Below are 26,395 nucleotides of genomic sequence, written 5' to 3' on the forward strand. Positions count from 1 at the left end.
AAGTTATTTCTTTGTAAATAACGCAGTCGTCTGCAAATTGATGAATTCGCGAACCTATATTACATGCTATGTCATTATTTTATATTAGGAACAAAATAGGACCTAGAACCGAGCCTTGTAGAACACCGGATAAAACGCTTGCAGGGTCAGAGATGTAGCTCTTTAGTTTTTCACGTTGGAAGTGGTTAGTAAGAAATTTCACTATTCATTATGTTGTATTGTTTTGAAGCTTGAGATTGCGAATTTTAGTTCAAGACGTTTGAAGGGGACCCTATTAAATGCCTTGGAGAAATTAATAAAGATGGCATCGACACGACGGGAAGAGTTAAGCGCAGGATGAAGGTCAGTAATTAATTCGAAAAGTTGCTCTTGACATGAGAAGCTTCTACGAAAACCGTGTTGGTTGTTTAGGAGCAAGGTATTTAAATTAGGATAAGCCATTTTATTTGGGAGTAGGATATGTTCGAGAAGTTTGCAGCATATGAACGTCAAAGAGGTTAGTCTGTAGTTATTGGGTTGAGTATTATCACCAGATTTAAGTATTGTGATTACGTAAGCAGATTTCCAGTCTTTTGGCAGGCAACCTGTATGTAAAGATTGTTGAAAAATAACGCGAGCAAAGAGGCTGAGAAGTGGCTGGTTAGTTTTAAAAGCTTAGAGCTACTATCTTCAGCGTCGGGGCTGGTTTTAGGAGCTAAACGATCTATTGCACAATCTACATCGTGTGCTGTAATTGTGATAGGAGAAAATTGATTACATATAGTTAGCTGTGGCAAATTTAGGTTGCTATCGAGCAATCTTTCGATTGTGTGAACTTCGGAAAAAAATGGTCAAGTTTTTCTGCACAGCCGGCTGAGTCCAGAATGTGACCATTCTCTCCACAGGGTTCTGTCACTGACTCTCTTTCTTAAGATTTACAATGCTCCAAAGCTTCTTAGGGTCAGTTTTGAACATGTTAGGTAGTGTGTCATTGTAGTACTAATTTTTAGCTTCAGAAATTGCAGCTTCTGTTTGTTTGCAAACGTTTTTATAGTTATGCCAGTCCTCCGACGCGTTCGTTCTCGATGCTTTAGTGTACGCTCTCTTTTTTCTATTAAGCCATCTTTTAATGTGACGGGTGAGCCATGGATCGTCTGCTCTTTCTGTTATTGTAATCACTGGCACACAAAGACGTTCTATTTCTTTTAGTTTGTCACGAAATAAGCACCAGTTTTTTCAGTAGACTGATTAGGAAAGTTAGATATAAATTCATCCGAAAAAGACTAGCAATCTATTTAGCTTATCTGTGTCTGTGCGTGCGTAGTTAGGTATGTCCTTTCGGACGTTTATTTTCTTGGCATGCGGAAGAGGCAGAGAGCAGTGAACTGCCTTATGATCACTTATTTCTTCCAAGATCTCAACCTTACTGCTGTCGAGATGACTGGCTATTATAAGTTCTAAAATATTTCTGTCACTTGTTGGTTCCTGCACAATCTGTTGTAGATTGTGGTAATGGAAAAGGCATGGAAAGCTAGGCTATTGTGATTAGGATGAGAAAGGACAGATAAAGTGGACCAGTTGATTGAAGGATAATGAATTCGCCACCAAATATCACAAAACATGATTGATATGTGGGGTTTAACGTCCCAAAACCACCATATGATTATGAGAGACGCTGTAGTGGAGGGCTCTGGAAATTTCGACCACCTGGGGTACTTCAACGAGCACCCAATTCTGAGCACATGGGCCTACAAAATTTCCGCTTCCATCGGAAATGCAGCCGCCGCAGCCGGGATTCGAGCCCGTGACCTGCGGGTCAGGAGACGAGTACCTTAGCCACTAGACCACCGCGGCGGGGAAAGTATTAGAAAACATTTAGGAAACTTGAGGAGAATGGAATCAATGGCTTCCTGAAGAAGCTCAACGAAATCCTGCCGGAAATCAGGGGGTCCACAACAGGCACCAATTATGTAATGAATGCGATCAAAATATGATTAAACCCACACAACTTCAAGGGCGGAATCTGAGGGAAGAAGCGATGGCTGATAGATTCATTTCGTGGCAATAATAACGCCACCACCTCGACAACCCATTCTATCTTTACGAAACATAACGAACGAGGATGGAAACAAAAGTTCGCTGTTCTTTACGTTCTCGGTCAACAATGATCCCGTACCAACAACTATATCAGCTGAACACGTGTACACGAGGACGTTTATTGCATCAAGCGTTTTATAAATGCTGCGAAAAAAATAAAAGTAATGAGACCAATTTGGACAAGTTTGGCGTATGGTGACGTGTTTTACAGATTCATTCAGGAGGGTTTGGTTGATTTGTTGACACAATGACAACGCGATAATTTACCGTGTCGTAACAGAATGTGGAACCATGCATCTGAAGCTTGTTAAAACGCACGGTATATTCTTCATCGTCTTTGCGTTGAGCCTTAGCGTAGTCGCGTAACTTTTTTCTGGCAAGTTGGACTTTTGGCAAGAAATCTTCTTAATCTCTTGTCTTACTTCTCAATTTTCATGGGCGCCTTGGGTTAACCTTGTGCAACTAGCCAATCTTGGCCTACGCGCATTAGGTTATTGTAGTGGTGTACGGCTGGCGTCTGCATGTTTCTTATTTTGCGAATCTTGTAGCGTCCCCTCGTTGGGCTCCGTGGTGGGTGGCCGCCATCGTTACTTAATTATATTCTAGTGTAATGCATAGAACTTTTCCACTCCTCAGTCATCCTGCTGTTTCAAAGCGGCTAAGCACCGAAGAATTTTTCTTTTTCAGCCGACCCAAAGAAGTACTCCTTCGCTGTCATGTCGCAATGAGTGAGAAGCCCAACAAAAGATCTATAACAGTGTCCCCGTTTATTGTATCGCGGTAACTGTCAGCCACGTTAGGTGATGGCTATAAAGTTACAAAAATGAATAGTGAAGACCTACTTTTAGAAGTTGGTGACAAAAATCAATTAGACAAGTTAAGGAATCTTGCAACAATAATCGACATTCCCATCAGCGTAACACCGCATTGATTCATGAACTCCGCACGTGCAGCTGTTTCCGACACAGACCTCCTTGACCTGAAAGAGGCTGAACTCCTCGAGGGCTGGAAAGAACAAAATGTGACCATTGTGAAGTGAATCGCCACTCGTAGGATGGCGGTTTGCTTTACATCAAGAATCAACCCCCCCCAACCCTTTGTACTGATCTTTGCCACCAGTTAACTACAACAATAATAGAAACTGGCTATACTAAGACACCAATCAGACCCTACATATCGAACCCTTGCCGATGTTACCAGTGCCAAAGGTTCGGCCATGGCTCTCAAAGCTGTCGTGGTTGACCTGCTTGTGCAAAATGTGGTGCCCAAGGCCACAGTTCTGAAAATGTAATAAAACCCCACATTAAACGTAAACATTTTGACAGCAATCTGTCTGGCTGGGTAGAAAAGTTTAGAAAATTGAAATTGCTCCAGCCACAGTTCAAATAGAGTCCGACGTTTCGAGACCGACTCGGTCCCTTCCTCAGGGGGTGACTGTCTTAGTCATGGAAGTGTCTTCGCGTCGTGTTCTCTCACCACGGCTCCGGCTTTCCCTTTCCACCACGTTTCTGAGACCGTGAACGTACACCGAAGGCATTGTTCCCAGCGAGCGGTTCACGTTGGCAGGCGTATGCTGAATGTGCCAAGACTCGAGCAAGAGCCTCTTTCCCAAATTCCGTTCTGTTTCAATAACAGAAGCGCCGTCTAAGTCAATTTTATGGTCGTGCTTCTCGCAGTGCTCCGCCAGAGCGCTACGTTGCACTTCCATCTTCCTGACGTCGTTCTTGTGTTGGCGCATTCTTTCCGGGAAACACTTGCTCTCGCCTATGTAGCAGGCTGGACACCCAGAACACGACACTTTGTAGACAACGCCCGGGTGTAGCTTCCTCGGAGGTCGGTCTTTCGGCCGCGGTAGCAAGCGAGCGAGCGTCGAAACAAGTTTATGGATTACCGTGGCCCCGGCTTTTCCTAGGATTCTCGAGAGCTGTTCACTAATGCCCGGCACATATGGAATGGCGACGCGGTTGTTTGGCGTCTTCGTTTCTCTCGTGTGCGGTGGTGTGGCCAGGGCGGAAAGGGGGTCGGGCGGTGTGTCGCTTGCAGGTGTCTTTCCGCGGTGCGGTGGTTGTCGTCTCGACAAACGGCGTGACGCCCGGCGGATGAACGCTTCTGTGTAGCCATTCCTTCGTAGCTCGGCGACAATCCTCTTTTCTTCTTTCTTCCTCTCACCTTCCGACGTGCAGATTACTCGTGCACGTGAAAGGAGTGCCGAAACCACTGAAGCTTTGTGGGCAGTTGGATGACAGGACGCAAAATGCAAAAACCTGCCGGTGTGAGTTGGCTTTCTATACGCCGAAAAGGTCATGCGCTCGCCTTGTCGTCTGACTAAAACATTGAGAAACGGAAGCGCCCCGTCTCGCTCTCGTTCCACCGTGAACTGTATCGCTTGGTCGATGGAGTTTAGATGTTCGAGGAAGCTGTCTACTGCTGCCTTCTTTATTATGCAAAAAAAACAGTCATCCACGTACCTCACAAATACTTTCGTCCTGTCAATAAAGGAGCCCAGTGCCGTCTCTTCTATGTGTTCCATTGTGAGGTTCGCAGCCGTAACCGAGATCGCCGCTCCCATCGTGGTCCCGCTGGCTTGTCTGTAGAAGCTCCCGTTGACGCTGAAATACGTCCCCTTGAGGCAGTATTCCAGTAGGCGACACAGTTCGTCGACGCCCAGGCAGGTTCTTTCATCCAAGAGCTCGTCTTGGTTCAACGCTGCTCGTGCGCGAGATACCGCCAGTGCTACGGGCACACTGGTGAACAGGGATACGACGTCGAACGAGACGAAGCACTCATCGCTGCTCACGGTCACATCTCTCATGCGCTCCAAGAAGTGGCTGGCGTCGCGTATGTGGGTTGGTGTTTGCACCACGAGCGGCGCGAGAGTCCGGTGGAGATACTTGGACAGCGCCCGGAGTGGAGATGTTGTAAAATCCATGATAGGACGGAGCGGAACTGTGGGCTTGTGTGTCTTGGGAAGCCCGTAAAATCCTGGTGCAGAGCCGTTCCGGCAGATGAGTTGGAGGTATGTGTTTCTCGCCTTCGGGTGCGCTTTAAAGATATCCGCCAGGAGCTTGTTCATTTCCCTTTGGACACTTGGTGTGGGGTCCTTCGTCAGCTTTTCGTAGGCCGGACTGTCCAGCAGGTCTCGCTCTTTGTCGTTGTATGCCTCCCTGTCGAGCAGGACCATTGCGTTCCCTTTGTCGTCCGGGAGGATGACAATCTTATCATCATTTCGGAGCGCATGGATCGCCTTACACTCCTCTCACGACAGGTTGTGCTCACGGCGCTTTCCTATTTTTGATAGTACGCCGATAGCCTTGAGACGCACGTTCTCCCGAATGCCGCTGTCGAGTCGCCTTATGCCTTCCTCCGTAGCCGCGATGATCTTCGGCAGTGACGGACGTGTCGTGGTCGTGTTGAAGTTGTGTCCCTTTGCCAGCACGCTGTGCTCTGTCGGGGAGAGTTGTTTGGAGGACAGATTGACGACGAAATTCTCGTTGTCAGGACTGTAGTGGTGTTTTTCTCCTTGAAGCGTCGCAAGCTTACTTTTGTGGGTCGCTTGTTGTTTCTGCGCTGTTGTTGCAGCCACATTTCGTGGGAACTCCTCCAGTGACGGAAAGATGTCGGGCAGTCGATGTTGAAGTTGCCGTCGTAGAAAGAACAGGTCTAATTCCTTCTTCTTGATGACGCTGTGGCACTCATGGATTCGGGCGTTTAGTAGCCACCGTTCAGCTTGTGCGATGATCTTGTTGCCCTCCGCCGTGTGCACCAGGCGCTTGAGCTGAAGGCTTCGTGGTATCACGTTCCTCTCCCGACAGGTCCTCGTGAAGTCGAGATGGTTGCGGTAGGTCGTGACGCCGCGTGCTACGTTCACGAACCGCTTTGCGAGGAGCGCTGCTTCCTGACCGAAGTCACTGCGTAATGACTTAAACGTAAACATTTTGACAGCAATCTGTCTGGCTGGGTAGAAAAGTTTAGAAAATTGAAATTGCTCCAGCCACAGTTCAAATAGAGTCCGACGTTTCGAGACCGACTCGGTCCCTTCCTCAGGGGGTGACTGTCTTGGTCATGGAAGTGTCGTCGCGTCGTGTTCTCTCACCACGGCTCCGGCTTTCCCTTTCCACCACGTTTCGGAGACCGTGAACGTACACCGAAGGCATTGTTCCCAGCGAGCGGTTCACGTTGGCAGGCGTATGCTGAATGTGCCAAAACTCGAGCAAGAGGCTCTTTCCCAAATTCCGTACTGTTTCAATAACAGAAGCGCCGTCGAAGTCAATTTTATGGTCGTGCTTCTCGCAGTGCTCCGCCAGAGCGCTACGTTGCACTTCCATCTTCCTGACGTCGTTCTTGTGTTGGCGCATTCTTTCCGGGAAACACTTGCTCTCGCCTATGTAGCAAGCTGGACACCCAGAACACGACACTTTGTAGACAACGCCCGGGTGTAGCTCCCTCGGAGGTCGGTCTTTCGGCCGCGGTAGCAAGCGAGCGAGCGTCGAAACAGGTTTATGGATTACCGTGACCCCGGCTTTTCCTAGGATTCTCGAGAGCTGTTCACTTATGCCCGGCACATATGGAGTGGCGACGCGGTTGTTTGGCGTCTTCGTTTCTCTCGTGTGCGGTGGTGTGGCCAGGGCGGAAAGGGGGTCGGGCGGTGTGTCGCTTGCAGGTGTCTTTCAGCGGTGCGGTGGTTGTCGTCTCGACAAACGGCGTGACGCCCGGCGAATGAACGCTTCTGTGTAGCCATTCCTTCGTAGCTCGGCGACAATCCTCTTTTCTTCTTTCTTCCTCTCACCTTCCGACGTGCAGATTACTCGTGCACGTGAAAGAAGTGTGAAACCACTGAAGCTTTGTGGGCAGTTGGATGACAGGACGCAAAATGCAAATACCTGCCGGTGTCCTGTCATCCAACTGCCCACAAAGCTTCAGTGGTTTCGGCACTCCTTTCACGTGCACGAGTAATCTGCACGTCGGAAGGTGAGAGGAAGAAAGAAGAAAAGAGGATTGTCGCCGAGCTACGAAGGAATGGCTACACAGAAGCGTTCATTCGCCGGGCGTCACGCCGTTTGTCGAGACGACAACCACCGCACCGCGAAAAGACTCCTGCAAGCGACACACCGCCCGACCCCCTTTCCGCCCTGGCCACACCACCGCACACGAGAGAAACGAAGACGCCAAACAACCGCGTCGCCATTCCATATGTGCCGGGCATAAGTGAACAGCTCTCGAGAATCCTAGGAAAAGCCGGTGTCACGGTAATCCATAAACCAGTTTCGACGCTCGCTCGCTTGCTACCGCGGCCGAGAGACCGACCTCCGAGGGAGCTACACCCGGGCGTTGTCTACAAAGTGTCGTGTTCTGTGTGTCCAGCCTGCTACATAGGCGAGAGCAAGTGTTTCCCGGAAAGAATGCGCCAACACAAGAACGACGTCAGGAAGATGGAAGTGCAACGTAGCGCTCTGGCGGAGCACTGCGAGAAGCACGACCATAAAACTGACTTAGATGGCGCTCCTGTTATTGAAACAGAACGGAATTTGGGAAAGAGGCTCTTGCTCGAGTCTTGGCACATTCAGCATACGCCTGCCAACGTGAACCGCTCGCTGGGAACAATGCCTTCAGTGTACGTTGACGGTCTCCCAAACGTGGTGGAAAGGGAAAGCCGGAGCCGTGGTGAGAGAACACGACGCGATGACACTTCCATGACCAAGACAGTCACCCCCTGAGGAAGGGACCGAGTCGGTCTCAAAACGTCGGGCTCTATTTGAACTGTGGCTGGAGCAATTTCAATTTTCTAAACTTTTCTACCCAGCCAGACAGATTGCTGTCAAAATGTTTACGTTTAAGTCATTACGCAGTGACTTCGGTCAGGAAGCAGCGCTCCTCGCAAAGCGGTACGTGAACGTAGCACGCGGCGTCACGACCTACCGCAACCATCTCGACTTCACGAGGACCTGTCGGGAGAGGAACGTTATACCACGAAGCCTTCAGCTCAAGCGCCTGGTGCACACGGCGGAGGGCAACAAGATCATCGCACAAGCTGAACGGCGGCTACTAAACGCCCGAATCCATGAGTGCCACAGCGTCATCAAGAAGAAGGAATTAGACCTGTTCTTTCTACGACGGCAACTTCAACATCGACTGCCCGACATCTTTCCGTCACTGGAGGAGTTCGCACGAAATGTGGCTGCAACTACAGCGCAGAAACAACAAGCGACCCACAAAAGTAAGCTTGCGACGCTTCAAGGAGAAAAACACCTCTACAGTCCTGACAACGAGAATTTCGTCGTCAATCTGTCCTCCAAACAACTCTCCCCGACAGAGCACAGCGTGCTGGCAAAGGGACACAACTTCAACACGACCACGACACGTCCGTCACTGCCGAAGATCATCGCGGCTACGGAGGAAGGCATAAGGCGACTCGACAGCGGCATTCGGGAGAACGTGCGTCTCAAGGCTATCGGCGTACTATCAAAAATAGGAAAGCGCCGTGAGCACAACCTGTCGAGAGAGGAGTGTAAGGCGATCCATGCGCTCCGAAATGATGATAAGATTGTCATCCTCCCGGCCGACAAATGGAACGCAATGGTCCTGCTCGACAGGGAGGCATACAACGACAAAGTGCGAGACCTGCTGGACAGTCCGGCCTACGAAAAGCTGACGAAGGACCCCACACCATGTGTCCAAAGGGAAATGAACAAGCTCCTGGCGGATATCTTTAAAGCGCACCCGAAGGCGAGAAACACATACCTCCAGCTCATCTGCCGGAACGGCTCTGCACCAGGATTTTACGGGCTTCCCAAGACCCACAAGCCCACAGTTCCGCTCCGTCCTATCGTGGATTTTACAACATCTCCACTCCGGGCGCTGTCCAAGTATCTCCACCGGACTCGCGCGCCGCTCGTGGGGCAAACACCAACCCACATACGCGACGCCAGCCACTTCTTGGAGCGCATGAGAGATGTGACCGTGAGCAGCGATGAGCGCTTCGTCTCGTTCGACGTCGTATCCCTGTTCACCAGTGTGCCCGTAGCACTAGCGGTATCTAGCGCACGAGCAGCGTTGAACCAAGACGAGCTCTTGGATGAAAGAACCTGCCTGGGCGTCGACGAACTGTGTCGCCTACTGGAATACTGCCTCAAGGGGACGTATTTCAGCGTCAACGGGAGCTTCTACAGACAAGCCAGCGGGACCGCGATGGGAGCGGCGATCTCCGTTACGGCTGCGAACCTCACAATGGAACACATAGAAGAGACGGCACTGGGCTCCTTTATTGACAGGCCGAAAGTATTTGTGAGGTACGTGGATGACTGTTTTTTTTGCATAATAAAGAAGGCAGCAGTAGACGGCTTCCTCGAACATCGAAACTCCATCGACCAAGCGATACAGTTCACGGTGGAACGAGAGCGAGACGGGACGCTTCCGTTTCTCGATGTTTTAGTCAGACGACAAGTCGAGCGCATGACCTTTTCGGTGTATAGAAAGCCAACTCACACCGGCAGGTATTTGCATTTTGCGTCCTGTCATCCAACTGCCCACAAAGCTTCAGTGGTTTCGGCACTCCTTTCACGTGCACGAGTAATCCGCACGTCGGAAGGTGAGAGTAAGAAAGAAGAAAAGAGGATTGTCGCCGACCTACGAAGGAATGGCTACACAGAAGCGTTCATCCGCCGGGCGTCACGCCGTTTGTCGAGACGACAACCACCGCACCGCGGAAAGACACCTGCAAGCGACACACCGCCCGACCCCCTTTCCGCCCTGGCCACACCACCGCACACGAGAGAAACGAAGACGCCAAACAACCGCATCGCCATTCCATATGTGCCGGGCATAAGTGAACAGCTCTCGAGAATCCTAGGAAAAGCCGGTGTCACGGTAATCCATAAACCTGTTTCGACGCTCGCTCGCTTGCTACCGCGGCCGAGAGACCGAACTCCGAGGGAGCTACACCCGAGCGTTGTCTACAAAGTGTCGTGTTCTGTGTGTCCAGCCTGCTACATAGGCGAGAGCAAGTGTTTCCCGGAAAGAATGCGCCAACACAAGAACGACGTCAGGAAGATGGAAGTGCAACGTAGCGCTCTGGCGGAGCACTGCGAGAAGCACGACCATAAAACTGACTTAGACGGCGCTCCTGTTATTGAAACAGAACGGAATTTGGGAAAGAGGCTCTTGCTCGAGTCTTGGCACATTCAGCATACGCCTGCCAACGTGAACCGCTCGCTGGGAACAATGCCTTCGGTGTACGTTCACGGTCTCCGAAACGTGGTGGAAAGGGAAAGCCGGAGCCGTGATGAGAGAACACGACGCGATGACACTTCCATGACCAAGACAGTAACCCCCTGAGGAAGGGACCGAGTCGGTCTCGAAACGTCGGACTCTATTTGAACTGTGGCTGGAGCAATTTCAATTTTCTAAACACCACATTGTGTGAACTGTGACGGAGACCATGCGGTATATTCACAATCTTGTCCTCAGTGGAAAAAAGAAAATACATTATTACACTGAATATCCATAAAAACATCTCCATCAATGAAGCAGCCCTGCTCAATTCGCCTGAAGGGTCTCGCTGAGAAAACTGGTGTGTCACTCTAACACAGTTTAATGACTTCTGCAGCATACCCGCCATCGTGGCACTGGCAGGTTGTAGACTGTGCTGTGTCTTCCCTTGAAGCTATAAAACACGCGCCTATTGCACGTATTCAAACATCTTTCTTGGAACTTCGCCCCACCGCGGTGGTCTAGTGGCGAAGGTACGGCTGCTGAACCGCAGGTCGTGGGTTTGAATCCCGGCTGCAGCGGCTGCATTTCCGATGGAGGTGGAAATGTTGTAAGCCCGTGTGCTCAGATTTGGGTGCACGTAAAGAACCCCAGGGGGTCAAAATTTTCGAAGCCCTTCACTACGGCGTCTCTCATAATCATACGGTGGTTTTGGGACGTTAAACCCCACATATCTATCAATCAATCAATCTTCCTGGAACTTCCACAAAAATGCACACGTCCTGAGTTCTTTAAAGATGCCTCTTGATCTAACTCTTCTGTGTCCTACGCTGCTGTGGACCCATCCTTTTCGGATGCTGGCCCTCTACATGCAGACACAAGTATCTTCACAGCGGAAGCTTACGCGATACTTGTGGCAGCTAAACACATCAAAAAATCACAAATACAAAAAGCAGTAATTTATATGAACTTCCTCAGTGTGGTAAAAGCTCTGCAAACCCGTAAAAATACCGTGTTTTCGTCTCACTTTACCTAATTTTATGCACACTCTACACACTCAAAGAACATGTCGTAGTGTGCGGTGTCAGGGCACCATGTGATCTAAGGCAACGTTATTGTGGATCAGCTGGCTGCATCCGTCTATGAAAGCACTGCCACTGCACCCATATTCATTCTGGCCCTTGACCTTAAACCATCTCTAAAACGAAAGCTCAGAGATTTCTGGCTGAGCAAGTGGTATAGGCACGCAGTAAACAAATTCATGTTTTTAAGCCACACCTCCGTCATTGGCAGCCAGTATCGAACTCACGCCGCACAGAGGTAACACTAACAAGGCTCAGGATAGACCACCCATACACGACACACATATCTTTCGTCCGGTGGGGATCCAACATTCTGTGACAGATGAGGTGAAGCACTAACCGTGCTCCACATTTTAATTCAGTGTGAACATTTAAACACTCTAAGAATACCACACTTTTCATTACCGTACCGACAAGTTATATCATTACACCCTGCAATGTTCGTCGGTAGGAAGCCACTTTTCACTCATCAATCTGTGCTTTTTATGAGATATCCGCTTCTATCATGTAATATACCCAGGCATTGCATAGCGCGACCTCTCAAGAGAGGTTGCTGCGGCGGTGGCTATTGTGAAAAGCACTTGCCTCGCAGCCTTTGGACACAAGGGCGCTGAGGAGGCATTTGTGCTAGTGCCAGATATGTTCACACACGCCTTTACTATCACAACCTTCTGCCACCCATTTTTACTACACATTTCGCGTCACTGCCAATATTTTATTACTTCTATGTTTTACTCACTTTAGCGCGAGGAATTCGAAGGAACTTATACAGCAACTTAACATATTCAATGTTCACATCTCGACTTATGTCCTGGCGCTCTTTGGTCATCAGATGGCCCTTGTGCCACAAAAAAATTACACATCGTCATTCATTCTCAATCTCCAAGAAATTGGCTGAAGAAGAACTCCGCCATTTCGTCAATGTACAGCTTAAAAATACTTTCGTGCGTCAACAAGCCTGTCTAGACAGAGGGTCGGCTGTCTGAAGTTAGTACACACGATGCTGCTGTCTGTCGACACGTATTGTAACCACGCGGTGCCACATTGTCTTGTCGGGAGTAGTGTCGTCACAAGGACCACTTATTTCTCAGTCTGGCTAACCGTGAGAACGCAACTGCCGTGCGGGTAACTCACCAGCACAAGGTGCGGTGAACAAACGCTCACGGGGTTTGGCAACAAAGACGCGTGCAGAGGCGAACGGCTCAGTCCACGTCTGCGGAGCCTGTTTTCATTAACCTGCCTTTTCGTCGAATGCTGTTCACGGACGGGACATCCTTCGCATGCCTCAAACGTAACTACATCCAACCGAAGAATGTTGTATGTACGCTCGTTTCACATACAACTTCAAAAATTGTATTGGGAGAAGAGGGATCACACTAGGTGCACAGCCGACACTTCGAGTTCTGCGTAAGCATTATAGAAAAATAATTCAAACAACATAAACATAAACAACCTGTTACACGGGATTTGCCTAACGTCATTACATCAATATAAAGCATTATCACACAAGTGTCCCTTCTAAAAATTTTGTGGTCACTTAAGCGCACAAAGTAACGCAGAATACCATGAGTAGGGTAATACGCACGAAACAAAAAAAATGAAGAGAAACCCACTCAAGTAGCCACACCCACGCATTGGTTGGACTTCAGCTCGCAGGTAGGACCCTGTTCCTGTATTCCTTGGTGAACCCTCGCAATTAATGGACATTCAGACATTATGCTCTTGCTGCCTGCGCAAATATAACAAACTTCCATACTGTTCCTTCACAACGCGCCTATTTTGTTGTAGTAGTCAGACAAAAAAAAACAACCTTCTACCCGTCCCCCTCTGCTTCTCTACTGATCCCCGCTGTCTCGTCACGACAAAGCATCGACGCATTTATTAAGACATCCTTTTGTATGAAAAGAAAAATATACATGTCGTGCTTATGTAAAGTCAAAGGCCAGCGGGTTAGGCGAGCATCACAACACATGGAGTGGGTCAGGTACGCGAGCGAGACACGTGTGGTTACAACCTCAAGTCTGGCACCAACGGGCGGATTGCTGACAGGCTGAGCGCCCACACGAAGTTAAAGACCTCTCTTTTACTTGCCAACCGATTTATATGCTGAAAAGTGAAACAATTTCGAAGAAAGATGAATGGTCTCTCTTCTCTCTTATCCCACAAGCAACGTGGGCCCCTATTTGCCTTTTTGAGGCCACTGTTGCTAATGCTGACCCGTTTCTCAGATGTAGGGCGCTTGGCAAAAGTATGGCCTGCATGGCGAGCATAACAGCATTTGAATAAGTTTTACCCTTCGAGCTCTGAAAGCATACACTGTATCCCATCAAGTTTTTAAAGCTTGATTGTGCCTGGTAACATGCATACCGGTCTCAAACTGTACTCAAAAACAATACTTGATGTTTAATAACGTTCATTTTGGCATCAATTTCAGAAAAAAGAATTTATAACCACATCTAGCAATTCAGGCAGAAATAAAAAAGCGCATTATTAGGCACTTCTAAACTGTAAAAAAGTCTATTTTTAACATCTAATTTGTGATGTTATACAAAGTGACTTGATAAAAACGTGCTCTTCTTATATACATGTAATAAAAATATTGGCATTTGCCTATATTCCAGTCTCTAGGTATCGCAGAACTTGCAATTGCCACAGTACGTTCATTGCATCACATTGAAACACCAAAAAATTTAGATTACTATTGTGATAACGTACCCCTGCTACTAGGAAATGCCTCTTCAACCTAACAGGCAAGAGGTCCGTGTTTCTGATGACCGTGCCTGAAAATTCTCAACTGTATATTTATTATAATGCAAGACCAGGCAACCATTAAAAAAAGGTCTGGGTTGCCAACCAACTGGTGAGCACCCTCTGGCGATGCACACCTTCAGCAGAGCAGGATTGGCCACCACAGTGTCATACCTCGCCACCACCTCCCATGAAGTTACCAATTAGCCCTCGGCCCTCAGTACCCACCGGCTGCGAACAAACTGCTCAAGACGGTGGTGAAAAGTGCGACGCAGTAGATGGTGCTAAGAATCTTTCGATCCGGACAGGCCACCTTGGAGTCCCAACTTGGCTACGCTTAACGCCGAAACGCAATCTAGTGAGGCTAGTTGAGCTGTGCGGCTCGAAGAAATAGAAGGTTTGAACTTGAAGACGGTCAGGCTTGGTGAAGTAAGGAGCACACATGAGGCTTGTACAGTGCTCAAAAACAGACAAGTTCATTGCTTCCATGACATAGCTGACAGTAAAAAACTAGGAGCGGGGTTTCTCTACACAAGACTATCGCTGACAACATTGAGGAATACTATAGCATCAGTGAGAAAGTGGCAGGTATCGTAATGAAATATAACTTGTAGCTGGGCGAGTTGGTTCATAATTCTGGGTAACCTGGTGTGCGCTAATGCAGACGAACGACAACAGAAAAGCATATTAGACAGGGACAAGCACGAACTTTCAACTGAATTTCTTCATCCTTCATATATATAGTCACCTAACATAATGAAGCGGTCACAAAGTCAGAACCAAACATCTTACAGCAGACCACGCAAAATATCAAGCTCACTAACAAATATTGATATTGGCGTTTCACTAACACAAGTGTTGCTTCTTGCAGCCATATAAGAGGCTTCCATCAGTTCACGGGGCTGCGGTATCAGCACCAAGAAAAATGATAGCAGTAACCTCAAGAGACAAGAAGAGAGCAGCGTGGTTCAGAAAAGAAACCGCGGTTAAGGGTGTCCTAGTTAGAATCAAGAAGAAATTGACCTAGGTAGGGCACGTAGCGCGTAGGCAAGATAACCGCTAGTCACTAAATTTAACTGGTTAGATTCCCAAAGAAGGCAAACGCCCAAAAGGGAGAACGAAAATTAGGTGGGCTGAGGAAATCAAAAAGTTTGCAGGTGTAAATTCGAATCAGAAAGCACAATAGCGGGTTGATGGGTGGATTGAGGGAAGGTCCTTTGCCCTGCTGTGGGAGCAGTCAGACTGGTGATGATGATGATGACAACGTTGATTATGATACTGCCACGTTCTTTTCCTCAAATTTTGTTGTCACCCCGTTGCACTACGTTCAGCGCAAACCACGCCTACGATGTTCCAGAAGCTTCGAGGCTTTAATAGATCGTTTTGTTAAGATTACGCCCACTACGGGAACGTCACAGATTATTCGAGATCCTATGTCGCCGCTAGCGATAACGCTAGAATATTCTATGGCAAGGGTATATATGCCGACACGCTTCCCGCTTGTCACTTGATCGATGGCTGATGCTGCATTTGCCACTATCAGTGCAAGTGTGCTACCGTAACCCGACTTTCAGTTTATCGGTCAAAGGTTCGCTCAAAAGAAACAGTTTTATCTTACCATCCAGTCCCCTGCCTTGAATCACGTCACGACTCCACGAAACCTGGTAGATGTGCTTCTCAGCCCACGTACCGAACGCCTCCATCCAGCCGTGAGCCGAGCCCACACTGTGAAGTGATCATCGACGCTAACGCGGAGCAGTGAGCCAGCCACCAGCAGCAAGAGCTGCCGCCAGAGTTTGGGCCTCTACCTAACTACATCCGGAATACTAATACCCTGAGCTAGACCACTGTGACGATGACGGCGCCAGTGACGTCTATCCCAATCCTGCTCGGCTACTGCAAGAGCCTCCATTTTTCCTTGGTTCGTTACTCAAAGACCCGGAAAGCTGGCCTAAAATTGTTCGACCGAGTCACCTTGTTTAACGACTAGACCGACAGGGGCAAGTCATGGCACGTCTATTTCACCTTAAAATATTGAGCTCAGATATAATTTGGGAACCGAGAAGCCACACTTCCGACCTGGGACACTTTTTGTACCACATTTCTTGACACTTTCACAAGCGTCGTCCAAAAGAAAAGGGCCCGATCTTTACTGGAGACCCATGTACAGCTCCCAAACGACAATGACGGAATGTACATAGAGGAAATGATGCTCCTGTTTGGTCATGCCGATCCCGTCGTATCCGAGGAGAAGAAGCTTCCCTTCCTGATGTGGGGAATTAAGCAGGAAGTTTTCACAGGACTAATTCATTCCTTTATATCGTGCAGTTTATCGGCACACTGGTGCTGATACCTGCAGCTCGACAAGGAAGTGGCCCAGCTTCGGAAACGACCGTCACGCTTCTGCCGAACGGACTGACTGCGTGGCTGGTCCTTGACGGAGGCAACTGGCGACCGGATTACGGCAAATCTATGCCTTGTGTGACGCCAGATTTTTCAACGTGACAGTGGTGCTCCCGGGATACCGGACCACTACAAAACCAAAGAATTGTCTCGAGCTCGCCATAGGGCACGTTGGCACTGCAGACATGCGGAGTAATTCATTTCTTTATATCGTGCAAGTAAGGAAACGTTCCGATAATTCCTACCACTTGAATAATCTTTGCTTGGTTGTGCGGCCGTGCCCTAGGCTGCTATTCCCGGCTCTACGTGACTTGGTTTTGTATTTAAAGGAATTATTGCTCTTGTCGGGAGACGTTGAGACTAACCCTGGCCCTGATATGTCCCAACTAGCAAAACAAATACAGCAAATTTCTGACGCTCCTAAAGACATCAAAGAAAACCGGCTAAACTCATCGTTGAAAAGCTAGAAAAATTGACATCCCTGGACAGTGCAATTTTGACGTGTGCTGACCAGGTTTCACACTTTCAAAAAGTAGTATGTTCACTAGAACTGCCCTCCCGTACAAAAAAGAGGAACAAACGTAATCTTTGGATTACACGCGACATCCACAAAAAAAGAAAGGTGATGAGGCTAAGAGAATATTTGAAAACAAATTCCCAGACAGCTCACAAAAACAGGCTCTCATAAGCCATAAAACCACGAAAGCAAAGGTAAAAGCAGCTAAAAATGATTACTTTCGTAACACCCTCAGTAACTTTTTGAAGTCCTCTCCACAAAAATTCTGGAATTACTTTTTGCCTAAGGCCAACCCAAGTACTGAGTCTCCAGAAGATGATAACAGAGCTAACGTAATGAACGAATACTTTCATTCAGTTTTTACGGCACATGATGGTCACCTACCTAGCTTTAAAACTTTCTCTAACATAGCTCTAGCACCGCTGAATATAAGCAGAAGTGGTGTGTTGAATCTACTACTGAAACTAGACAGCAAAGAAAGCCCCGGACCAGACAAAATTCGAAATGTCTTTCTTAAAAGATATGCTGAGCAAATATCCTATTGTCTAACAATCATCTATCAAAAATATTTGGCAACTTGTACTATACCGAATGATTGGAAGATCGCAAAAATTATCCCAGTCCACAAGTCAGGAAACAAAACAGAACCTTCTAACTTTAGTCCCATCTCCATTACCAGCAGCTCATGCAAACTACTTGAACATATCATCCTCAATCGTATAAGTACCTACCTAGACCAGAATAGCATTCTATCGCCAGCACAGCATGGGTTTCGACAGAAAACATTCACAGTCACTCAACTTGTTGAACTTATACATGATATCTCGGGAATTATTGATCAACTAAATTAGACAGACCTTATATTTCTTGATTTTTCAAAGGCATTTCATCGCGTATCACACCAAAATTTAATACTAAAATTTAAACACACATTAGGCAAGGAGTCTGTTAGTGGATGGATAAATAACTACCTATTAGACCGGACGAAATTTGCACAAATTAACCACACCAGTTCTAAACTTACTCATATCACCTCTCGAGTTCCTCAGGGAAGCGTTTTGGCTCCTGCACTATTTCTCAATTTTATCAATGACTTACCCACCGACATCCCTGTCAACATAAGACTTTTTGATGACGACTGTATACACTACAAAGAAATTACTTCTCCAGTCGACCATGTAACATTGAATAATGCAGTGATGTCAGTTTCCGCATGGTGTGCTAACTGGCAAATGATCCTTAATGTTGAAAAAAAACAGTTTTTTGCGAATAACAAGAAAACAGCACGTACATGAGTTTTCTTATGCCATAAACAATGACCCTGTAACAGTAGTCGCGCTGCACAAGTACCTTGGACTAACAATTACGTCTGACCTTAGATGGGATTGCCATGTGAACAACATCACTTCAACAGCACTTAGGCGGCTCTTTTTTCTTAAGCGACGCCTTGTCAAGCGCTCAATGAGACTAAATTACTAGTTTATAATACACTCGTTAGATCAGTATTAGAATATGCTTCCCCGGCATGGTTTCCATCGACTAACAAATTATTCATCATTATAGAGGGAGTGCAAAGAATAAGTTTCATCTTCAATAAATATCAACTCTCACACTCTCCAAGTGCTTTAATCAAACGGCTGCATTACTCACAATTGAAAACAGCGCTGCGCTCGCCAGATTGAAACTGCTTCATTCATTAGTTCATAACAAGGTAAATGTGGATAGTTCGAAGTACATCTCTATTTCAGACACAAAAATAACTCGACTAAAGCACTCTTACACCCTAAATGAATATCGTTTTCATACAAATTGCTTTAAATACTCTTTCTTTTCGCTAGTCATATGACAGTGGAACGACACACCTTCCACTATTACCAATACCACCTCACTAACTACCTTTTTTTCACTACTTGAAAATTACTTACATGATAAACAAACATAAAACTACAAATATTTCGCGCGTTTTCTTAGTGATGTATATCACAATTGGTATTTATCCCGCTACTCAAATTCCACTACCTGTGCATAGAATGTATGTTTTTTGTATTTTTTGTAAAGCTTGCGTACCGATGTGTAACTATGAGTGTATAATCACAAGTATATTGATAGGATGTGTCAGCACTAAACAGATTTCACAGTTGTGTGTAAATGTTTAGCATATGTAAATTTTCTTATTTATCTTAACTTTGCAATTCAGCAAAAAAAGGGAAAAAACAGTTATGTTATTTCGCATTAGTTTTTCCTTTGTCTTTTTTATACATTTATAGTTTGTATCTTTCCTGCAATAATTCCTAAAGGAATTGGCAGTATGTTTTGAATACAAAAAAAACAAAAGTACTTGTACGCAACTCTCCAAGGACGGTCTCGGAATTTGTTTCGTAGGCCACAACGATTGAAAAGACCCTGGAAATGCGTACGAGGCAGTAAAACCACCAGCTTCCGACAATGAGCTACTGGGAGGGTCAGTCGTTTCACACCAAACACCTGGCGAGACAATCCGAGCCATCCAATAGAAAGGGCTCCGTAAATTGCTTTCACCCTCCCACCATTCAGTGGACTCCATCGCGAACGTCGTACGCCAGGAGATTCAGCAATCTTCGGGCGTTACTCAGCCTCCAGAGCCGCAGCTGCAAGTCACGAGGTATGCTGCTGCAGCCCGCCACTATACCCCTACTCCACGTGCATGCCAGAAAGCCGCCCCGTCACAGATCCGTCGTGAAACGCCACCACCACCACCGGCGTCCTACCGTTGGCCAGCGGGCCAGTGCAGCGCGCCGAGGAAAACCACTGTTTCGTGAGCACCCGACAACCGCCTTCTCTGCTACCACTGTGGCGAGGTGGGCCACACCTACCACCGTTGCCAGTACTGACAGATGTGTCAACAGTGCTTCGGCATCAACGCGCCGTATCCACAACAGGGCGATCACCGACTACCTTTCGCGACCAAGTTGAAAATTGAGAGGACTGCAAGGCAAGACTCCCAAATTCGGACCACTGAAGGTCACTTAATAACGCCGACTAGAGTCTGCACCACATGCCTAGATTTATTCTGTGAGGTTTGTAATCTTACCAAATATCTCCTGAGTTACGATTCTTGGAAGGGACTTTCTAAGTCAACAAGTTGCCGTCATCGACCTGAAGTCTTAGTTAATCACACAAAACTCAGATAACACGCTGCCGACTCTTACAACACCAGCGTATCACGCATTGAGTGAGCCAGAAGAGCAAGTCAAAGTGCCACCTTTCTCCAGCGTCGTCATTTTCATCAGCACCGAAAAAGCCGAACACCTTGAAGGCGTCAATAAAGGTTATGAGCACCTTCTTTTAAACCGTCAGATTTCCGTCGCAAGATGCATAGCTGAGCTGCGTGACGGAAAAGCAGAGGTGGTGCTGACAAACATCAGTCACGAATATAGGCACCTCAACTGTGGTATGGCAGTCGCCAACATCGACGAATTCATGGAGGCCAGCAAATAAATCACCCTCTTTGGTGCTGCCATTGCTGCTTCGACGAATCAATGTGCCGAACCAAATTTCAATGTCAACCCAAGCCATTCGAAGCGCAAGCAAGACCAGCTCAAGTGAACAAACAAGTCGTGAACAAACAGGTCGACGAAACGCTACGCGAAGACAACAATTAGCCTTTCAAGAGTCCGTTGGCGTGACCCATGGAGAATGACGGGACTATACGTTTTTTGCGTCAATTACCACCGCCTGAAGAAAAAACAAAGAAGGACGTGTATTCTTCCCCACATATAGACGACGCACTGGACAGCCTCCACAGCACGAAGTGCTTTTCTTCAATGGACCTGAAGACGGTCTATTGGCAAATTGAGGTTGACGAGAGAGATTGAGAAAAGACGGCCTTCATCACATCAGACGGCCTCTTCAAGTTTAAGGCCATGTCATTTGGTCTTTGCTCGGCACCTGCGACGTTCCAGCACATTATGGACACCGTGCTGGCTGGATTGAAATGGCAGACTTGACTCGTGTTCTTGGAGGACGCCGTCGTGTTTTTCTCAAGTTTCGAAGAAAATCTCCGGCGCCTTCAAGCAGCACTTCAAGCTATGAACACCTCACGGCTAATCTTGAAGCCACAGAAGTGCCGCTTCGCGGACAAGGTGGTGTTAATCTTAGAACAGGTGATAAGCAAGTCTGGAGTTCGTCCCGACCCGCGAAAGCATCCGCCATCAATAAATTCTCGCATTCCACTGACAAGCCTGTACGCCGATTCCTCTGATTGTGTGCTATTACAGGCGTTTCGTCAAACGTTTTTCACAGATCGCCGAGCCACTAACTCACCTCACGAAAAGTAACGTCAAATTCAGGTGGGAAGGAGCACAAAAGAAATCATTTCAGGCAACTAAACGACGGTTCCAAACACCATTGATATTTGCACGTTTCGACAAACACGCCGAAACAGAAGCACACACTGACGCAAGCAGGGTAGGACTTAGTACCGTCCTTGTGCAAAGGACTGGCGGCGTGTAAAAGATCATTAGTTATGCTAGACGGTCACTATTCAAGGCAGAGGTCAACTGTTTCACAACAGAAAAGGAATGCCTTGCCATCATCTGGGCAGCGTCAAAGTTATGCCCCTACCTCTACAACAGGCCTTTCAAAGTTGTGAGTGACCACCACACCTTGTGTTAGCTAGCTAACTAGAAATACCTTTCGAGTCTTCTTGCACGATGAAACCTCAGACTTCAAAATTTCGACGTGACCGTCGTTTGCAAGTCTGGGAGAAAACACTCTGACGCCGAGTGCTTGTCTCGTACCCCCGTCGAACCACCGCTGCCTGATGGCCTCTATGAAGAAAGCTTCTTATAACTGCTGACGACTTCGCCGAGCAACAGCTAGATTAGCTGGAACTCGGAAGCCTTCTGGAATACCTTGTGGATGGCAGCACGACTGCTCCCAATGTTTTCAAGAGAGGACTGGAGTCGTTCTTCTTGCGAAAGAGAGTTCTTTTCAAGAAGAACTTCTCGCCCCTTGCCGATCACCTTCTCGTGGCTCTTTTAGCAATGAGACCAGAAGAACTCGAGGCCCTACACGACGACCCGACAGCTGGGCACCTCGGTGTTACTCGTACGTTCGCAAGAGTACAAGAAAAGTACTACTGGCCTCGACTTTCCGCTGACGTCACTCAACACGTGAGGACCGGCCGCGACTTTCAACGACAAAACACACCGCCGACTAGGCCAGGCGGGCTTCTCCAGCCCATCGAGCCACCTCGCCGGCCGTTCCAGTGAATCGGCATGGACTTACCGGGGCCATTCTCAACGTCCAATTCGGGGAACAGATGGGTCGTCGTAGCTACTGACTACCTCACACGCTTTGCTGCAACAAAAGCCCTCCCCGAAGGCAGTGCCTCCGGGGTAGCAAGTTTCTTCGTCGAGAACTATGTTCTGCATCACGGAGCTCCACAGGTCTTCATTACTGATACAGGTACAGCCTTTACGGTGCACCTAACTCAGGCGGGTCTGAGGTACAGCTAGTCAAGTCGCCGCCACACTTCCGCCTACCATCCACAGACCAACGGCCTCACTGGACGTCTGAATAAGACTGCAATGAAGAGAAATGCCCACTACTGCAGAGTTATACACATGTTGGCGTGAGCCGCAAAGTAGGACTGCCTGGTTGCTGCTGCGACGCAGCCCGTATAGCTTGGCAGCTCTTGCTGTTTCTTTTCCAGCGCTGCTACCGCTTTTGACCTTGCATTTATATTATATTTTGGTAGATAGTTAATATATAAAATATGTTATATTTTATAATATATTTTGATATATTATATTTTGGCGGCCCTGAAATTGCGTAGCCGAAAGCTTCCGTCTGTCAAGCCTGATGAGGCTGTCTTTGCAACCCCATTGGCTTTTCCAGGCAGGGACTGTCCCGGTGCCCATCCCTTGTGAGAAATTGACATCTTCCGCGGCAGCGCCCAGAACGACGTTGAGGATTGACTAGAATCCTGTAGACGAGCCAGTGCTACCCATAAACGGTGCGATACCATGAAGCTCGGTATTGTGATCTTTTATTAGCCAGATGTCGCCAAGCTGTGGTACAAAAACCACGAGGCGGATATCCGCACTTGAAGGACCTCAACAACCTGCAGCGCAGCTGTTTTTGGGTGCTCTCGGGTGTGCAAACGTCGCGCCAAACAACGTCTATGAATGCAGTCCCAACAAACTTCTCAGACATTCACCAGCTAGTACATCGTGGCCATCCTCGACCACTGCCAGCGTGTCAACTCATCGATGGCGGAAACTGACAATGTACGACACAACATGAAAGGCATTGCCAACGACGCCTTTCAAATGCTCCTCTCGAAGAACCCTGTCACTGTCTCAGAGCTCATCGAGCTGTGTCAAAGTTTCGACAATCTCCGATGGTGGCGTCTTCTCACGCGACGCCCTAACGTCCCAGATGACACCCTCTCAAGTCTGACTACCACCTCTGAACTTTCGTCGCTGCTAACACAGATCAAGGAGTTTGTTCGTGCTGAGGTCGCTCGTCAGCTAATGCTGCTATCGACAGCCGGCCAATCATCGTCACCTCTGCCGAAAAAGTTTCGCCAGGTCATTCAGGAGCAAGTTTACGCGGCTCTGCCATCTGCCCACGACACTTCACCGTTGCCGACCCCTGTTGCTTGTGCCGAGGTGAAAGCACCTCCAAGCTATGTCGAAGCTGCCGCTCGACCACCTCTTTAGAAACTTACGTCACTACCATCAGCCGTGCCACTGTGACCCACTCCTTGGTTCGCTAAGGCAAGGTCCATCCAGAGAAGGGGACAATGGCGTACACTCGACAATCAGCCAATATGATTTGCCTGTGGCCTACCTGGCCACGTAGCACAGTCCTGCCATCGGCGCGTCCCTTTCTATCACCGTAGCTACCACCAGAGCTTCGCACCTGCCCCTTATGTGCCACCGTGCCCTTCGTTCGCAGGCTCTCAGCACCCCGACCAGATGTCATCGTACGCCGACCACCACCCTCCTGTTAACCACTGCTCGCCACCACCTCGACGCCGTTTGCTATCGCCAATGCGTCAACGTCCTTCATCGCCGGAGCAAGAAAAGTAATATCCGTAGTTCAAGAGGCAGAACCTGCGTCACCGGCAAGAAGACCAAGGCCTTTCGCTTCATCGATGAATGTCCTTGACGTGTATGCTGGCAGCGTCGCATCACTCGCTCTTGTCGACAATGGTGCCGCAGCTTCAGTGATCAGTGCAAGACTCTGCCGCTTGCTCAAAAAGTTATGACTCAACTACCAAGTATATCGCTTCGTACAGCCAGCGCACAGCACGCCACGCCTGCCACTGCCTGTACTGCTGGCATTGCGATTGATGGCCTCATCCATAATTTTGAATTGCTAGTGTTAGATTCCTGCTCCCATGACCTCATTGTGGGCTGGGATTTTCTCTCCGCTAATAAGGCCGTCATCGACTGCTCTCGCGCTGAGGTGGCATTGGAAGTGTTTGACGACGCTCCATTATATGATGCTCATGAAACCGGGGACAAACTATTTGTTGCTGAAGACGTCACCATACCACTGCACTCTTCTGCCCTTACCATGGTGTCTTGCAAGTCGCTCGCCGAGTCCAGTGCCCTTTTCACGCCATCTGCCCTTTTCGTTCGCCGCAAGTGTTCGCCGCTATCTTATGTCCTTCTGGAACTTCATGACGGCATCAGCAGACTGCTCATCGCAAACCTGTTGTTATGCCTTATAACACTGCTTCAGGGTGAGTGCGTCGGGTGGGTTTACAGTATCGGTCCTTCAGCAATTATCGACAAGGCGACTGGTCCTTCCGCCGCACATGAAGTTACCGGAGTGACCTGTGTCTCTTCGCCACAGTCTACTAGGTCTGACGTATTAAGCAGCTCCATCACTGACACGTTAAACGCTTCGCAACGTGCTCGGCTTCTACGACTCCTGGACAAATTCAGCTCTTCTTTTGACTGCCAGCATACTCCTCTGGCCCCACGTCAGCTGTGTGTAACCACATCAACACGGGTACCAATGCGTCACAGCGTCAAAGACCGTATCAAATGTCCGCAGCCAAGCGCCAGGTTATCGATGACAAGTAATTGACATGCTCAAGCGCGGCGTTATCCAGCCTTGAAAAAAACGCCTGGACATCTCCAGTTGTTCTCATTAGGAAGAAGAACGAGTCAATTCCGTTCTGTGCTGACTACCGTCGTCTTAACAAAATAACTCGAAAGAACGTTTACTTCTTACCGAGAATCTATGATGCCCTTGACTGCCTCCGAGGTGCGGAGTTCTTCTCTTCTCTTGACTTAAGAATCTGCTACTGGTAAGTCCCTCTGGCACCTGAAGTTCAGCCTAAGATGGCGGGTTACACCTGCAGCCTTTGGGAATTTCTTGTCAGGCATTTGGGTTTTTGTGACGCGCCCGCAACATTCGAGCGGACTATGGACAATATTTCGCATGGCCTGAAGTCGAAAACATGCCTGTGCTACTTGGATGACGTCGTTATATTTTCAGCAGGTTTTCCAACGCATCTCCGCAGGGTGAATGAAGTACTGCAGTGCCTAACTGACGCCCGCTTTCAATTCAACCTAAGAAATGCTGCTTCGGCACAAGTCAGCTCACCATCCTCGGCCATGTTGTGTCTAAAGATGGTATTCTTCCTGACACCTCAAAGCTTTGGGCAGTTGCAGAGTTTCCTAAACCTGCATCTCTGATGGAACTGCGAAGCTTTCTTGGCCTCTGCACATATTTCCGCCACTTTATTCGAAATTTTGCGATGATCACCACGCCCTTTATTGAAATACTGCTTAGTGACTCGAAAAGTTACGCCTGGTCCTAAGCCTATGACGATGCCTTTGAATGTTGCGCCGCCCGGTAACCTCGCCACCAATCTTGCGCCACAATGACCCGAGTGCTTCGACTAAAATACACACCGATACCAGCGGTGTTGGACTCAACGCCGTGCTCGTACAGCGCAAATCGGGATTACAGGGGTACGTAGTCGCATACGCAAAGCAGTAACCTGATCAAAGTGGAGATGAACTCCTGTGTGAGACAGAAGGAGTGTCTGGCAAATAATTGGGCTATAGGTAAACTTAGACCATACCCGTATGGTCTCCCATTCAACGTAGTCACCAATCATCATGCGATTTGTTTGTTATTCACATTGAATAACCACTCTGGCTGTTTAGCTCAGTAGGCTCTTTGGTTGCAAGAGTTCGACATGCGTGTTGTCTACAGGTCTGGCCGACGTCACGCTAATGCCGGCGCCCTATCACGTTCACCTGTCTCTTCCTAAAAGTCTGCATGTCCGTCTGCCGTGGACGAAACGGTTGTATTCCCAGCAAACTGCGACATGGCGTCTGAGCATCGTAAG

The 26,395-nt window shown here is 48.1% G+C and overlaps 2 protein-coding genes across 2 annotated transcripts in view; both read left to right on the top strand.

Moving 5' to 3' along the window:
* Window positions 1-26,395, top strand: part of LOC119164617 (solute carrier family 35 member G1) — a 335,022-nt gene that overhangs the window by 236,532 nt on the left and 72,095 nt on the right. The gene's annotated exons all lie outside the window — the stretch shown is intronic.
* Window positions 7,897-16,530, top strand: LOC142772333 (uncharacterized). Its single transcript, XM_075874533.1, has 2 exons — window positions 7,897-8,967; window positions 16,471-16,530. The coding sequence occupies exons 1-2, from the start codon at window positions 7,897-7,899 to the stop codon at window positions 16,528-16,530; spliced, it is 1,131 nt and encodes a 376-aa protein (XP_075730648.1).

This window comes from Rhipicephalus microplus, chromosome 9 (genome assembly GCF_043290135.1).
Source record: "Rhipicephalus microplus isolate Deutch F79 chromosome 9, USDA_Rmic, whole genome shotgun sequence".
In the NCBI taxonomy this organism is placed as follows: Eukaryota; Metazoa; Arthropoda; class Arachnida; order Ixodida; family Ixodidae; genus Rhipicephalus; species Rhipicephalus microplus.

Excerpts from the sequence above, each read along its gene's own strand:
- LOC142772333 (XM_075874533.1), top strand. The coding sequence starts at position 7,897 with ATGTTTACGTTTAAGTCATTACGCAGTGACTTCGGTCAGGAAGCAGCG. Across the intron at positions 8,968-16,470 it reads ACCGGACTCGCGCGCCGCTC|CTCGACAAGGAAGTGGCCCA; the intron begins GTGGGGCAAACA and ends TGATACCTGCAG.